This window comes from Mastigoproctus giganteus, chromosome 13 (genome assembly GCF_048544385.1).
Source record: "Mastigoproctus giganteus isolate SK-2022 chromosome 13, ASM4854438v1, whole genome shotgun sequence".
Classification (NCBI taxonomy): Eukaryota; Metazoa; Arthropoda; class Arachnida; order Uropygi; family Thelyphonidae; genus Mastigoproctus; species Mastigoproctus giganteus.
Genome location: NC_143587.1, coordinates 77,030,694 through 77,045,794, shown reverse-complemented (window position 1 = coordinate 77,045,794; position 15,101 = coordinate 77,030,694). Strand labels below are relative to the sequence as shown.

Sequence of the window (15,101 nt, the reverse complement as noted above, 5' to 3'; positions counted from 1 at the left end):
CTCGACCCTTTCAAGAAGCTCAATGCCTTTTTTTAGGTGTTGTCTCCATATAGTATTCCAAGTGTGGTATAACAATAGCCTTATATAATGGGATTGTGACATCCTTATCTCTATTAGCAAACGTTCAATAAATCATCAATAGCACATCGTGGTCCTTCCCTGCAACCTATCTACAATGCTCGCAGAACTTCATATCTGACTGTATTGTAACTCCCAAGTTCCTTTCTTCTACTACTGACTTCAGTTCAACTCCACCAAGTGTACAAGTGTTTTGGGGATTACTGTTTCCCAGGGGTAATACCTTGCACTTTGCTGGATTAAAGCAAAGCTGCCACTTTCCTGACCATCCTTGAAATCAATCTAGGTCACTCAGAAGAAGCTCTGCTTGGCAGTGATCATTAACTACTCTACCAATCTTTACGAGTTTTTGCTTCTGTAAAGGTGACATGATTGTGGTCTCAGACAGTTTCTAAATTTTGTACAGTGGGACCAACTGATGGTGTTACAAACACAAATTCTAAGTGGGAGGCATTCAAGGAATTAATAGTGGAAGCTACTAAACATTTCATACCTATTAAGAAATATTGTTCAAGGTTTAGGCCTAAATGGTTGTCAAATGAAATAATGAGACTCGTGGCAGAGAAGAAAAATGCATGAGATGCATATAAATTAACAGGGGACACAGAAGCCTATGATATATATAAGCTAGTCTGTAATCAAGTCACAAAGGAGGTTAGGCAGGCGAAGGCAGATTACAAGATGCTAAGAAAAACAGCAAGGATTTCTTTACTTATATAAACACTAAAAGGAAGGGGATGAATCTGATTGGTCCACTTTATATCGATGGTTCGACTGTTGATGATCCTGCTCAGATAGCAAACAAACTGAATGAGTATTTTGCATCTACATTCACACGAGGAGTTATTAAGGTTTGAAAATGCCACAAGGTTATAAAATTGTAACAGGGTGCTTAATGATTTTGTAATAACTGAAAAAAAAAGTGGAGGAGAAATTGTTGAAATTAAACATAAGAAAGGCACCTAGGGTGGATGGGATCTATCCAGTTATATTAAAGGAGATGGCAAATGAAGTAAGCAAATCCTTAGCCATAATTATGAGAGCATCCTTGGACTCAGGGGAGGTCCCCACAGACTGGAGATGTACAAATGTGTCCCCAATCAAAGGGTGACACGAGTAATTACAGACCAGTTAGTTTAACTTCTGTTCCAGGTAAAATAATGCGGTCACTGGTTAAAGATGCATTGCAGGATCATTTAGACAAGACTGAAGCAATAATTCAAACAGAGCATGGGTTTGTTAAGGGAAAGTCTTGTCTGACAAATTTCATAGGATATTATGATGTGGTTACAAAGGAACTGGATGCAAAAAATAATTTTGATATCATATACTTCGATTTTAGGAAAGCTTTTGACACTGTTGCGCATGGAAGACTATTGTACAAATTGGAGCAGAATGGTATTAAGGGTAAGTTGCTACAATGGATAAAAGAATGGTTGAGCAGGAGAAGACAGAGGGTGGTAATCAATGGGTGCTGCTCTTCGTGGACAAATGTTATTAGTGGAGTCCCACAAGGTTCGGTGTTGGGTCCACTGCTGTTTTGTATATTTATCAATGATATTGCTGAAGGTATATCTTACTTAGTATCAAAGTTTGCAGATGATACAAAGGTTGGCAGCATTGTTAATGACAGTAATGGCAGAGTGTTGCTGCAACAGGATCTAGAAAATTTCAGCAGTTGGGCTGAGAAGTGGCAACTGAAGTTTAACATTGAAAAATGCAAAGTACCGCATATGGGTAGAAGTAACCCAGGAGAAACATACCAACTGTGTGTGGTACTACACTCAAAGAGGTGGAGAATGAATAAGACCTGGGGATAATTGTGAAGTCAGATATGAAGTTTTCTGAGCAATGCAGACAGGCTGCCAGGGCAGGTAATGGGGTGTTGTCAACGATATACAGGAATTTTGTTAGCAGGGAAAAGGAGGTAATTGTCCCTCTGTATAAGGCAATGGTCAGGCCATGCCTTGAGTACTGAGTGCAGGTCTGAAGGCCTCATTTTAGGAAGGATGTCGATTTGCTTGAGCGTGTACAGAGAAGGGAAACAAGATTTGTGAGGGGGAATGAAGGGATCCTCTTACCAGAAGAGGCTTACATTCTGCAAATTGCAGCAGCTGGAGACTAGGCACCTGCGAGGTGATCTGATTGATGTGTATAAGGCCTTGAATGGGTTGAGCAAGCTGAATTCTGATGGGATCCTTCCACTTGTTCAGATTATGAACCCAAGGGGGCATAAATTGAAACTGAGGAAGGACAGGTGTAGAATAGATGTGCGGAAATTTGCCTTTAGCCAGCAGGTGGTTCATTGCTGGAACAAACTTCCATGTGCCGTTGTAGAAGTTGATAGGTTAAATAAATTTGAGGAGGAACTGGACAAATATTTAGAGGGGATTGTTTTGTAATTTTTTTTTTTTTTTTTTGGCTGATGATGCATAAGCTCATACGCTTGCTTTCGTTCATCACATGCCACTACTACTACTACTACTACTACTACATCATCTACAAATTTAGACATCATGCCCTCTATCCCTTCATCAATATCATTTAAGAAAATTAAAAGCAGTAGTGGTCCCAATACTGATCCCTGGGGAATCCACTTCTTACATTAACGCAATCTGAGGAATAACCATTTATCACAACCCTCTGCCTCCTGCCCTGAAGCCATCCTGCTATCCATCTAAGGATCCTCCCTGCGATTCCAACCCGTTCCAGCTTATAAAGTAACTGCCCATGAAGGACTGAGTAAAATGCTTTATAAAGTGTAAAGTGTGTTAGTTGTCTGACGGCACAAACCCCCATCTCTGCGTTGTATTCTTTGTGAGCAACACAGAACTCTGTGGAAGCCAGACAGATATTTAAAAAATGTGTGGGGAGTGGTCTGTTGTGTAGCATTATGTTCTGTTGTTTCTGTGACAAGTGTGAGCAATGGTGGGGCCCTATAGGGACCCACCATTGCTCACACTTGTCAGGCACCCAGTAGATTATTTAAGTACTCTGGCCGGCTTCACCATTTGATTTCCAAGGATTTTGGTGGCAAGGCCTTAAAAAAAAAGGGGGGGAAGGGGTACACTACAATTTGGTCGAAAGAGATTTACAAGAAAGCGGTAGAATTTAGATGTCGATTAGAATTTTGCGGCATTGTTAAGGAGTGGGAGTTCCTTAAATATTGGGAGTAATGTACTGCCAATGAGAGTGGGAGTACATTACTCCCACTCTCATTATACCTTTGCATGATTTTTTTTTTTTTTTTTTTATTTATTATTATTATTTTTTATTTTTATTTATTTTTTTTTTGTGGGGAGGTGGTTTTCGTCCACCCGCCACCCCACTCTTCTCTCTGGTGAGGCGTTGGGCATGCCACACTGTCATCAGGGGCCATCTTCCCTATTGGCCCCTTTCTTCTGTTTCCTACCCTCCAGTCTTTTTGCCTTCCTCCCTTACTTTTCTCTTGCACAACGTTTTTTTTTTTTTTTTTTTTTTTAGTTTATATATATATATATATATTTGTGTGTGGGTGTGTGTGTGTATATATATTTTTATATACACACACACTCATGCCCCCACAGGTCTAAATCTAAAAACATCAAAATTACTGCCCGACCTATTTGGCCCTAGAACAAGTTATCAGCGAACAACCCTACGCTCTGTTAAAATTACAACCGTTGCTCAAGAAACAGCGATCATCTCATTCTTAAATCTGGTCCTAGCCACTGAAATCCCAGGAAAGTAGGTGGCAGGACCCGCCAGAGTACTCTAGCTACAGTGGTACACCCAGTCAGCCTCCCCGTGGCATGGTGTGGTAACGTCGGGTCCCACTAGGGGCTCGGCGGCTAATAGACCGGAGCAACAAAGGGCACAACACAATATACAGCACATGACCCCCACACACTTCAAATCTCTGGCCCCGATACAATGTACACCCGCGGAGATGGGAGAAATCCCAGGAGCCGTTAGACACTAACATACCTTATACCTTATACCTTATATATACCTTTGCATCGATAATGCAATTTACCCTGGGTGCAGGATACTCACAGGAGCACCTGCTCCTGTAATTTTCGACTCCCTTCTCCATCCTCTTCCTTAGAGTGGACTGCCTTCCCTCTTTGGTCCACTCCAACTACTGTTCCCCACATTTGACCTCTTCTTCTTCTCTTACTCCCCCCATATGCTCTCTTATCTTTTTATTTTATTTATTTTTTTTTTACAGCCTTAACTTTTTTTTCATTCTTCATTTTTTTTATTATTTTTATTTTTTTATTTTATTTATTTTTTATTTTATTATTTTTATTATTTTTTTTATTTATTTTATTATTTTTTTTTTTTTATGGCTTCTGTCAGGAAGCTCAGCCAACCCTGGCAGAGGCAGCCAGAGTATAATGGGCAGCCTGGCTCACCTGCCAGTGGTTGTGGCGGGCAACGTGGAGTCCCAGTAGGGGCCCCGCGGCCAAGCAGCCAGACACAACAACAGAACAAAGCACAATACTACATTAACCAGACATTACACTTTTTTTCTGGCTGTGCAGTAATTCTGCATTTCATCACCGAGTACATATGGTGCAGATGTGGGAAACCACCAGTGGCGCCTGAACCTAAATACTATGCCACTATAACTTTGCATCCAACTATCTCACACCATACAGATTTCTAAACTAGCATATGAAACATCTGAATTCGGGAAAGCTTTTTGTCGCACTCAGGATGCTTTTGATAAGAAGCATGACCTCACTACCTCTTCCAGCTGCTCTATCCTTCCAAACTATATTGTACATACCATACTGAAACTCATCATTCCCTACCTCCAGGTGGCACCATGTTTCTGTAAGCTCTATTATGTCAGCATTACGTGTTCTAACCAGCAGTTTGAATTCACTCATTTTATGGTGGGTAATTTGAATAAATTTAAGGGCAACTATTTTAAGGAATGTGAAAGTAAAGGGTTTTTTTTGGTTGCTGTTATATATGCTTTACTTCCTTGTGTCATTTTTCCAATATTAATACTAATATATGCTATAGAATTTATTTCCTATTCAAATATTCTAACTTATCATGGAACTTATTTCTGTGATAAGTAAGAATATTAATTTTAATTACCTCGGTAAGGTGAGTTTGGTCCAGATTAACTATCTGGACCTAACTCACATTAATAACCAAAATATTATTACTACTGTTATTTTATTATTTTATTGCTGCTGTATAAAAAAAGTATATATTTTATTGTTGCTGTATAAAAAAAGATAAAGTTACGATTTGATATACCTAGGGAAGGATGTTACATGGTTGTTTTCCATTAAGATTATTACTATATTTAAAACCACTCTTATACCAAGTGAAATTAATAATAGAGTTTATTAAGCTATTTTCCTAAACTACTATACATTAAGGTAACGTTTCAGGTGATACTGATCATCACACCGCACCATTGGGGGAACAAAAATAGAAAGGTCTACAAATTTGAAAACAGATGCCAATATTACAATCAGAATTATCAATATTACGAATTACTGGTAATATAATCAGGAGACACAGAAGCCTATGGTAGATATAAGCTAGTCTGTAATCAAGTCACAAAGGAGGAGGTCAGGTAAGTGAAGTCAGATTACAATAAATCTTTGGGAAAGTACACAAGGAAAAACAGCAAAGACTTCTTTACTTATGTAAACTCTAGAAGGAAGGGGATGAATCAGTTAAGTCCACTTGATATCGAAGGTTTGTTTGGTTTTTAGGAGCATTAGCAACTAAGGCCATATTGCTCCGGGGATATGCGGTGGTCATTCCCTGACCTTTCCGCATCCTCCATATTTCGTGGTCACAGACTCGAACCATTGAAAGTTTGACTGTTAATGATTCTGCTCAGGTAGCTGACAAATTCAATGAGTATTTTGCATATACATTCACACATGAGGAATTCTATAGGGAAGTGGAAACCAGAAGCCTATCAAACTCTAACAGGGAGCTAAATGATTTTGCAATAACTGAGAGAAAAGTAGAACAGAAATTGTTGAAGTTAAACATAAGAAAGGCACCTAGGGTGGATGGGATCTACCCAGTTATATTAAAGGAGGCAGCAAAGGAAGTAAGCAAACCCTTAGCCATAATTATGAGAGCACCCTTGGACTGTAGATACACAAATGTATTGCCAATTAACGGGGTGGGGGTAAAAGGGTGACATGAGTAATTACAGACCTGTTAGTTTAACTTCTGTTCCAGGGAAATTAACGGAGTCACTGGTTAAAGAAGCACTGTAGGATCATCTACACAAGACTGAGGTTATAGAACTTAAGACACAGCATGTGTTTGTTAAGGGGAAGTCTGGTCAGACCAATCTGACTGGATACTATAATGTGGTCACAAAGGAACTGAATGCAAAAAATAATTTTGATATCATATACTTGGATTTCAGGAAAGTTTTTGATACTGTTGCACATGGAACTACTGTACAAATTGGAGCAGTATGACATTAAGAACAAGTTGCTGCTACGAATAGATGGATAGAGGGATGGTTGAGTGGGAGAAGGCAGAGAGTAGTAATGAATGTACACTGCTCTTCATGGACTAATGTTATTAGTGGAGTCCCCCAGGGTTCAGTGTTGGGCCATTGTTGTTTTCTGTATTTATCAATGATATTGATGAAGGTATATCAGGTTTAATGTCCAAATTTGCAGCCCAATATGAAGGTTGGCAGGGTTGTCAATGACAGTATGCTACTGCAACAGGATCTAGAAAAGTTGGGCAGATGGGCTGAGAAGGGGCAACTAAAGTTTAACATTGACAAATGCAAAGCACTGTATATGGGGAGCAGTAACCCCAGAATAATAGCAATTGTACGGTACTACACTCAGGGTAGTAGAGAATGAAAAAGAACTGGGAGTAATTATGCAGTTAGATATGAAGGTTTCTGAGCAGTGCAGACAGGCTGCAAGAGTAGCTCATGGGGTCTTGTCAATGATATACAGGAATTTTGCTAGCAGGGAAAAGGAGGCGATTATCCCTTTGTCTAAGGCAACGGTTAGGTTACACCTTGAGTACTGCATACAGGTCTGGGGGATTCATTTTAGGAAGGATGTAGAGCTGCCAGAATGAGTGCAGAGAAGGATAACAAGATTGGTGTGTAGTACAAAGGGTTGCTCTTACCAAGAAAGGCTTAAGTTCTGCAAACTGCAGCATCTGGAGACTAGGCAGCTGAGGTATCTGATAGAGTTGTATAAGACTGCGAATGGTTTGAGCAAGCTCAATGCTGATGGGCTTCTTCCTCTTGTTCAGATTACACACCTGGCAGAGCATAAATTAAAACTGAGGAAAGACAGTTGTAGAATAGATGTACAGAAATTTGCCTTTAGCCAGCAGGTGGTTGATTGTTGGAACAAACTTCCATCTGTTGTTGTGGAAGTTGAAAGCTTAAATAAATTTAAGGCTGAACTAGACAAACATTTGGAGTGAATGAATGAGTGGGCGAAATGGGAAAGTTTTTTTTTTTTGGCTGATGCCACATAAGCTTGCTTTCTTGCATCATGTGCCTCTACTAAAGCTAATGGTAGTTGTTGGCGCATAGGTTTCTGTGACCATAATGCACCTCCCAAGGTTTTTACAGTACTTTGATCCAAGCTCGAGGCAGGAATCGAACCCGCGACCTTTGGGTTGCCAGGCAGGCACTTTACCCACCCGGCTAGCCCGGTCGGCTAATGCTAAGTCAGACATATGAATCAGATAAGAGTCTCCCAGTCAACACTTGAACAACAGTACAAAGGAAAGCCCAACCTAAACACATTGCAAACCCTTTCAGGGCAGGATAAACTAGTACCTTTTCTCAGATACACTACATGCCAACTCCTTCCGAGGTAGGATTAACTACACACCTCTTCTGGGGTAGGATTAACTACAAACCCTGCTAACACCTTTGTGTGTGGGATTTCTAATCACCTGCATACTATAAGATGGGCCAGGTGCTGCTGTCGCATACCCTTGGGTATGTGATAACTCTGCACTTGTATACTGAATGTTCTACTACTACTACTAGTGCAGTAAACACACATGAAATTGCCTACATTTGAACTATATTCTGCAGTTTTTTATGGCACTTATTTACACTGAATATAAGGATACCTCGTAGTGTATAAATAGTGACCTTGAACTATTTCATATACCACAGTTACCCATCTTTCCCATTTTGTATATTATGCTCATATGAAAATCAGATTACTCTCTAAGCTCCTGGGAGCATGCCAACTTTAATTATCCTATCTATCTAACTTAAAAAAAAAAATACTACATTACCTCAGACATAACAGGCCTCTCTTCTTCTTTATCAATAGGGATAGTTGTGCTATGAACCCAAGTACTGGTACAAAGGTGGCGAAGTCGAACATATGATGACCTATTAAAGCATCAAATCAGTGCATTGATATAATGAGTCAGAATATCAGAATTTATTAACACAAAAGAAATGAACGCAAAGCTTGGTCTATATGATATGATTAGCTTATAAATAAAATCCTACAAATATTTAGTATACTTATTTTTAATAATGAAATATAAAAAAATAAATAGAAACAGTAGCAGTATATTCAAATCCCATTTCAGCAATGCTTTACCTATGGATTCTAAGTGTATACTGTCCCTTGCTTGATGAAGGAGAGGAGAAAACTCCATCTGAGGATCCATATAATGCACTATATACCAGTAACTAAAGCCGGTGTATTATTGAAAAATGAAGAACATATCAGGTAAGACTCAAATGTGTTATAGTTACAATTAAAAATACAGTATGGTTAAGCAAAACAGTAGCCTCTTCAATACACAATACAGAAGACATTTATGCAAATACAGCACAACATGTCAGATTTATTCTTTACAAAATTCTGTAAGCATTCAAAATTTAAAAAACATACATGTAAATAGAAATGTTATATGACATATCCTGATCTCAATGATTTCTAATCCATTTCAAAATTAACACTTGCATTAAGGATTAATATAACATAAAACCACGCTCAGAGGGCACACTAATGAATCATAATTACTCTTGTTTGCATTGAGAGAGACATGGACGAAAGAAACTATGAAGGGCAACTTATTAAAACAAAATAACAGAATTAAAGCACCAGAATGTGCACATGTTAAATATTTTAAAACTGGTAAAAAATAACCAAATAAAAGAAAAAATGGAGTTAAACACATTCACTGCCTTGATATATATGTACGTTAAAACAACACATAAGGGTTGTGCCATAATACAGATATGCAGCCATTCTAAAGCAGTCAATGAAAATGCACTATAAAAATAGAGGCATAAAATGTTCAACTGAATAGTCCTATAGTCCAATCAGCACAGTGATTGGACTATAGGGCTATTCACATTATGGCTTTCATTTTGCTTATTGTAAATCGCAATGTCTAGAAAGCATTATAAAAGCCATATACTTATATATGGTTTTCTATAATGCTTTTAAATTATAATAACAGAATTAAAGCACCAGAATGTGCACATTATTATTATTATTATCCATATGATGCAAGGAAGCCTGAGGCTTAGGCTGCACAAGGAAAAAAAAAAAAAGTTCCCGAGTAACCCTGAGAGAGAGAGAGTCAAAAGTAGAAGGGAATCACCAAGAAAGAAAAGAATGATAATATCCAGCTCAGGACCCCTGGGTGTCCTGAGCTGGATATCACCAAGCCCATACTCACCAGATATTTTAACCCCCGGGGTTAAAATATTTTAAAACTAAACTGATAAAAAAAATAACCAAATAAAAAAAAAAAAAAAAAAATGGAGTTTACCACATTCACTGCCTTGATAAATATGTACATTAAAACAGCATCTAAGGGTTGTGCCATAATACAGACAGGCAGCCATTCTAAAGCAGTCGATGAAAGTGCACTATAAAAGTAGAGGCACAAAATGAACAGCTGATTGATATCAGCACAGTGATTAGACTATAGGGTTATTTGCATTATAGCTTGGATTTTGCTCATTGTCAATCACAATGTCTAAAATGCATTACACAAGATGTATAATTATATTTGGTTCACAGAGTTTCATTTGTTCTGTGCTTGTGTTGAAGCTAGTTTATCTAATTTAGTGTTTTCCATGAGAAAAAATAAATAAATAAAAAATTTTTGAAGATTACACTTGCTGAATTTTAATTCTTTCATTATGTAAAAAATGAAACATCATCCTGTGTGTATGTATACGCACTTTGATAAAATTTTGCATAAAAGATTTTTTCCTATAAAATTTTTACCCTAAAAAAAGGGTTACTTACAAGGGCCCAAAGCTTGGGACATCAGGACTAAAAAGAGACAGGGAGGGAAAGAATGTTAAAACTGAAAACACTGAATCAGCTCATTATGATATACTATCTGACACTGAAATAGAATCCAATTCGAGTGAAGGATCCTGAATCTAGTTCATATGCACCCACATATGTTCACATGTTAGAATGCTACAAACAACAGACGCCAGCCTTGGAATGATGATTCTTCACAGATGAAATCCTTTCCATTTTCTAAAATGCAGTGCTTACTTGTTCTAGTGCCAGGAGGAATAATCCAATCATTTATTTTGAGCTCCTGCAACTGATGTATTTATTAGTTGTTGTGAATGAAACAAATTCTTACACAGCCAAAGTATATGAAGCTTCCGAAAACGCATCCACAAATACGAGAAAATATTAATGTGATTAGTTCTTCACATAAGGACAAAAACACCAAGAATCCAAGGTTACTGGAAAAAAGACCCACTATATGCAATGAAGTGTTTTTCATCATTTATGAGCAGAAACAGATTTTAACTAATAACGAGGTGCCTACATTTTGCACAAAATCTCAAACTGCCTACAGACCATCTTTATAAAATCAGGCCTTTATTGGATTCACACAAACAGCTGTTCGCTAAACGAATCAATGATCCTCTGGAGGTGCAGTTTCCTTCTTAGACAATATAGCTGAATTAAAGACACAAGTATGATGTAAAAACGTACATTCTGACTGAGCGAAATGGTCTAGTATAGAGATGTCTAGTATACACAGGAGCACTGGATGAGATGGGAGGAAAAGGGGCAGGCTGCAAATACAGCATAGAAACTTATGGAAGAGATGAATGTTGGACATTCTTTGTATATTGATAAATTTTATAATTCTTATACTCGTGCAGTAGAATTACTGAAGGCCAAGATGTATTGCACTGAGATATTACATGCTGACAGGGAGAAAAAAAATCCAAAGCAGAAAAGCCAAAAAAAAAAAAAAAAAGGATGAAAGTAGATGCAAGTATGCCAATGGTGTGGTTGTTTCAGGAAAGGCAAGAGAGATGTTCTGATAATTTCTACTGAGTTCAAGCATAAAGTGATAGAAGTCAGAAACAAGAGAGGACAACAAAAGTGAAGCCTAAAGTCTTTGCTAAATATAAAAAATACATGTCTGGAGTAGACCAATGAAGACCAAATGATGTCTTATATTACTATCGACACGAAAGAAAGTTTGTTGGACAAAAAAACTGGCAATTTACATTTTTCAAATTATGCTTCCAAATGCTGCCTTTCATCGTTTCAATAAATACACCAAAAGAAAAATGAATGTGTATGACTTTTGCTTCCACCTTTCTATGATAAGCAAGCTTGTTCTCATAAGATCAGGAATGTTTAGTACTCCACAGGTTGCTATCACCAGAAGAACACAAAGAATATCACACATTTAGCATTAGCATAGGCACATGATGCAAGAAAGCAAGCTTATATAGCATCAGCCAAAAAAAAAACCACACTTATTTCACCCATCAACTCGCTCCAAATGTTTGTCAAGTTCTGCCTTCAATCTATTTAAGCTATCAACTTCTACAATGACAGACGGAAATTTGTTCCAGCAATCAACTACCCGATGGTTAAAGGCAAACTTCCACACATCTATTCCACAACTGTCTTTCTTCAATTTAAATCTATGCCCACTGAGATTCTTAGTCCAAGCAAGTGGAAGTATCCCATCAGCATTGAGACTGGTCAAACCATTCAAGGCCTTATGCACCTCAATCAGATCACCTCACAGGTGCCTAGTCTCCAGACACTAATTTGTAAAACTTAAGCCTTTCTTTGTAAGAGCTTTATTCCATTCACTAATCTTGTTGCCATTCTCTGTACTCGTTCCAACAGCTCTACATCCTTCTTCAAATAAGGCCTCAGACCTGTATACAGTACTCAAGGTGTGGCCTGACTATTGCCTTATACAAGGGGATAATCACCTCCTTATCCCTGCTAGAAAAATTCCTTTATATCATTGACAAGACATCATGAGCTACTCTTGCAGACCGTCTGCACTGCTCAGAAAACTTCATATCTGCATGCACAATTACCTCCACGGTCCTTTTCATTCTGTACCACTGTCAGTGTAAAGTGTGTTTAGGGTCAAACGGCACCAGGGGTTTTCACCATACTGACATAAGTTTTCTTGACATAAGTTTGTGGTACCACACTGACATAAGTTTTCTTATGTCAGTATTGTACCACACAGTTGATACATTACTCTGGAATTGCTGCTTCCCATATGTAGTCCTTTACATTTTTCAATGTTAAACTTCATTTGCCCCCTCTCAGCCCATCTGCTCAACTTTTCTAGATCCTGTTGCAGCAGTGTACTGTCATTAGTGTTATAAACAACCCTGCCAACCTTCGTACTGTCTGCAAACTTAGATATTAAGCCTGATATACCATCATCAATACAGAAAACTACAATGGACCCAATACTGAACCCTGAGGGACTCCACTAAAACATTAGTCCACGAAGAGCAGTGTCCATTGATTACCACTCTCTGTCTTCTCCCACTCAACCATCCCTTTATCCATAGCAGCAATTTGCCTCCAATGCCACACTACTCCAATTTGTGCAGCAGTCTTCCATGTGCAACAGTACCAAAGGCTTTTCTAAGATCCAAATATATGATATCAAAGTTATTCTATGCATCCAGTTCCTTTGTGACTACATCATAGTATCCAATCAAATTAGTCAGACAAGACTTCCCCTTAACAAACCCACGCTGTGTCCAAGCTATAACTGAAGTCTTGTCTAGATGATCCTGCAATGCTTCTTTAAACAGTGCCTCCATTAATTTCCCTGTAACAGAAGTTAAACTAACAGGTCTGTAATTACCTGTGTCTCCCTTTGATACTCCTTTGTGGATTAGGATCGCATTTGCACATCTCCAGTCCATGGGTACCTCCCCTGAGTTCAGGGAAGCTCTCATAATTATGGCTAAGGGTATGCTTACTTCCTTTGCCACCTCCTTTAATATAACTGGATAGATACCATCCACCCCAGGCACCTTTCTTATGTTTATCTTCAACAATTTTTCGTCCACTTTACTCTCAGTTATTACAAGATTATCTAGCTTACTGCCAGAGTTGAATACACCTCTGGCATTCCCCTCCTTGAATAACTCCTCAGTGTGAATGTAGATGCAAAATATTCATTTAGTGTTTTAGCTACCTGAGCAGGATCACCAACAGTTGAACCATCGATATCAAGTGGACCAATCTGATTCATCTCCCTCCTTCTAGAGTTTACATAAGTAAAGAACTCTTTGCTGTTTTTCTTTGCATCCTTTGCCAAAGATTTTTCGTAAATTTTTCGTAGATTTTATTATTATTATTATTATTATTAGCCATATGGTGCAAGGAAGCCTGAGGCTTATGCTGCACCAGCCAAAAAAAATTTCTGGGTTACCTGTGTGTGTGTGTGTGTGTGTGTGTGTGTGTGTGTGTGTGTGTGTGTGTGTGTGTGTGTGTGTGTGTGTGTGTGTGAGAGAGAGAGAGAGAGAGAGAGAGAGAGAGAGAGAGAGAGAGAGAGAGAGAGAGAGAGAGAAGTAGAAGGAAATCACCAAGAAAGAGAAGAATGATGATATCCAGCTGAGGGCCCTGGGTGTGCCAAGCCTATACCCACCAGATGTGAGCCCCTGGGGTTCTTCACCTGCCTAACCTCCTTTGTAAATTGGTTACAGACCAGCTTATATCTATCATTGGTTTCTGTGTCACATGTTAATTTCTATGTATCTTGTGCATTTTTATTCTCTGACACGTCTAATTAGTTCATCTGACATTCATTTAGGCCTAAATCTTGAACAATATTTCTTTGTTGGTATGAAAAGCCTAGTAGCTTCCAAGATTAATTCTTTGAATGCTTCCCATTTTGAATTTGCTGTTGGTAGCATCATCAGTTGGTCCCATCATATATAATTTAAATTCTGTCTCAGACCACCGCAGTCACCTTTACGAAAGCAAAAACCCTTCCCTTTACCCTTGATGGTAGTTACCTCTTTGAGTAAATGCCACTTCAGCACACTATGATCACTGTCACCTAGTGGTCCCTTTATCTGCAGATCCTTGATGCATGAAGAATCACTACTGATAATCAGATCAAGAGTATTACTCCCTCTAATTACCTCCCGAACATGCTGCTATAGAAAACAAGCATCCAATAAATCCACAAAAGCCTTGCTAGTGTGTGAGTGACCAACCCACAAATTCCGGTTAATATCCGGGAAATTAAAATCACCCATTATAAGACACTCTAATTTACTGGCTCAATCTGTAATTCTCTGCACAATTGCTCATTATACTCATCAGATTCATTAGGTCTATAACACACACCTACTCTCATTTTTCCTTTCCCAGTGCTTTTGTCAAATGAAACAGATTCAACATTGCAATGTCCACCCACATCACTAAGGAAGTGGATGCTCTTCCTTATATTTTATGTGTTTCTTAACTAACAGCATAACCCCTCCTCCTTTTCTGTCCTGCCTATCCTTTCTGTACAAATTGTACTTCCCAAATTCCAGTTCTGCACTGCTTATGTCTGTGTGACACCATGTCTCTGATATCCCAACAATATCTGCCTTTGATGTCATGACTAGCACTTCAATTTCATCAAATTTATTAACTATACTCTAGCATTGGTGTACATGCAAGTATACATGCATCTGTTTCTACTCTTAGTTATCCTAACACAGCCCATGTATTTACTTGTTCCACTATGAC

At 38.4% G+C, this 15,101-nt stretch overlaps 1 protein-coding gene across 1 annotated transcript in view; it reads right to left on the bottom strand.

The window, feature by feature from the left end:
• The window catches only part of Itpr (Inositol 1,4,5,-trisphosphate receptor), a 1,293,714-nt gene that overhangs the window by 1,131,320 nt on the left and 147,293 nt on the right, over nucleotides 1-15,101 (bottom strand). The window contains exon 10 of the mRNA XM_090387283.1: nucleotides 8,353-8,452. Coding sequence (XP_090243409.1) covers nucleotides 8,353-8,452 — 100 coding nt within the window. The remainder of the gene's footprint in view (nucleotides 1-8,352; nucleotides 8,453-15,101) is intronic.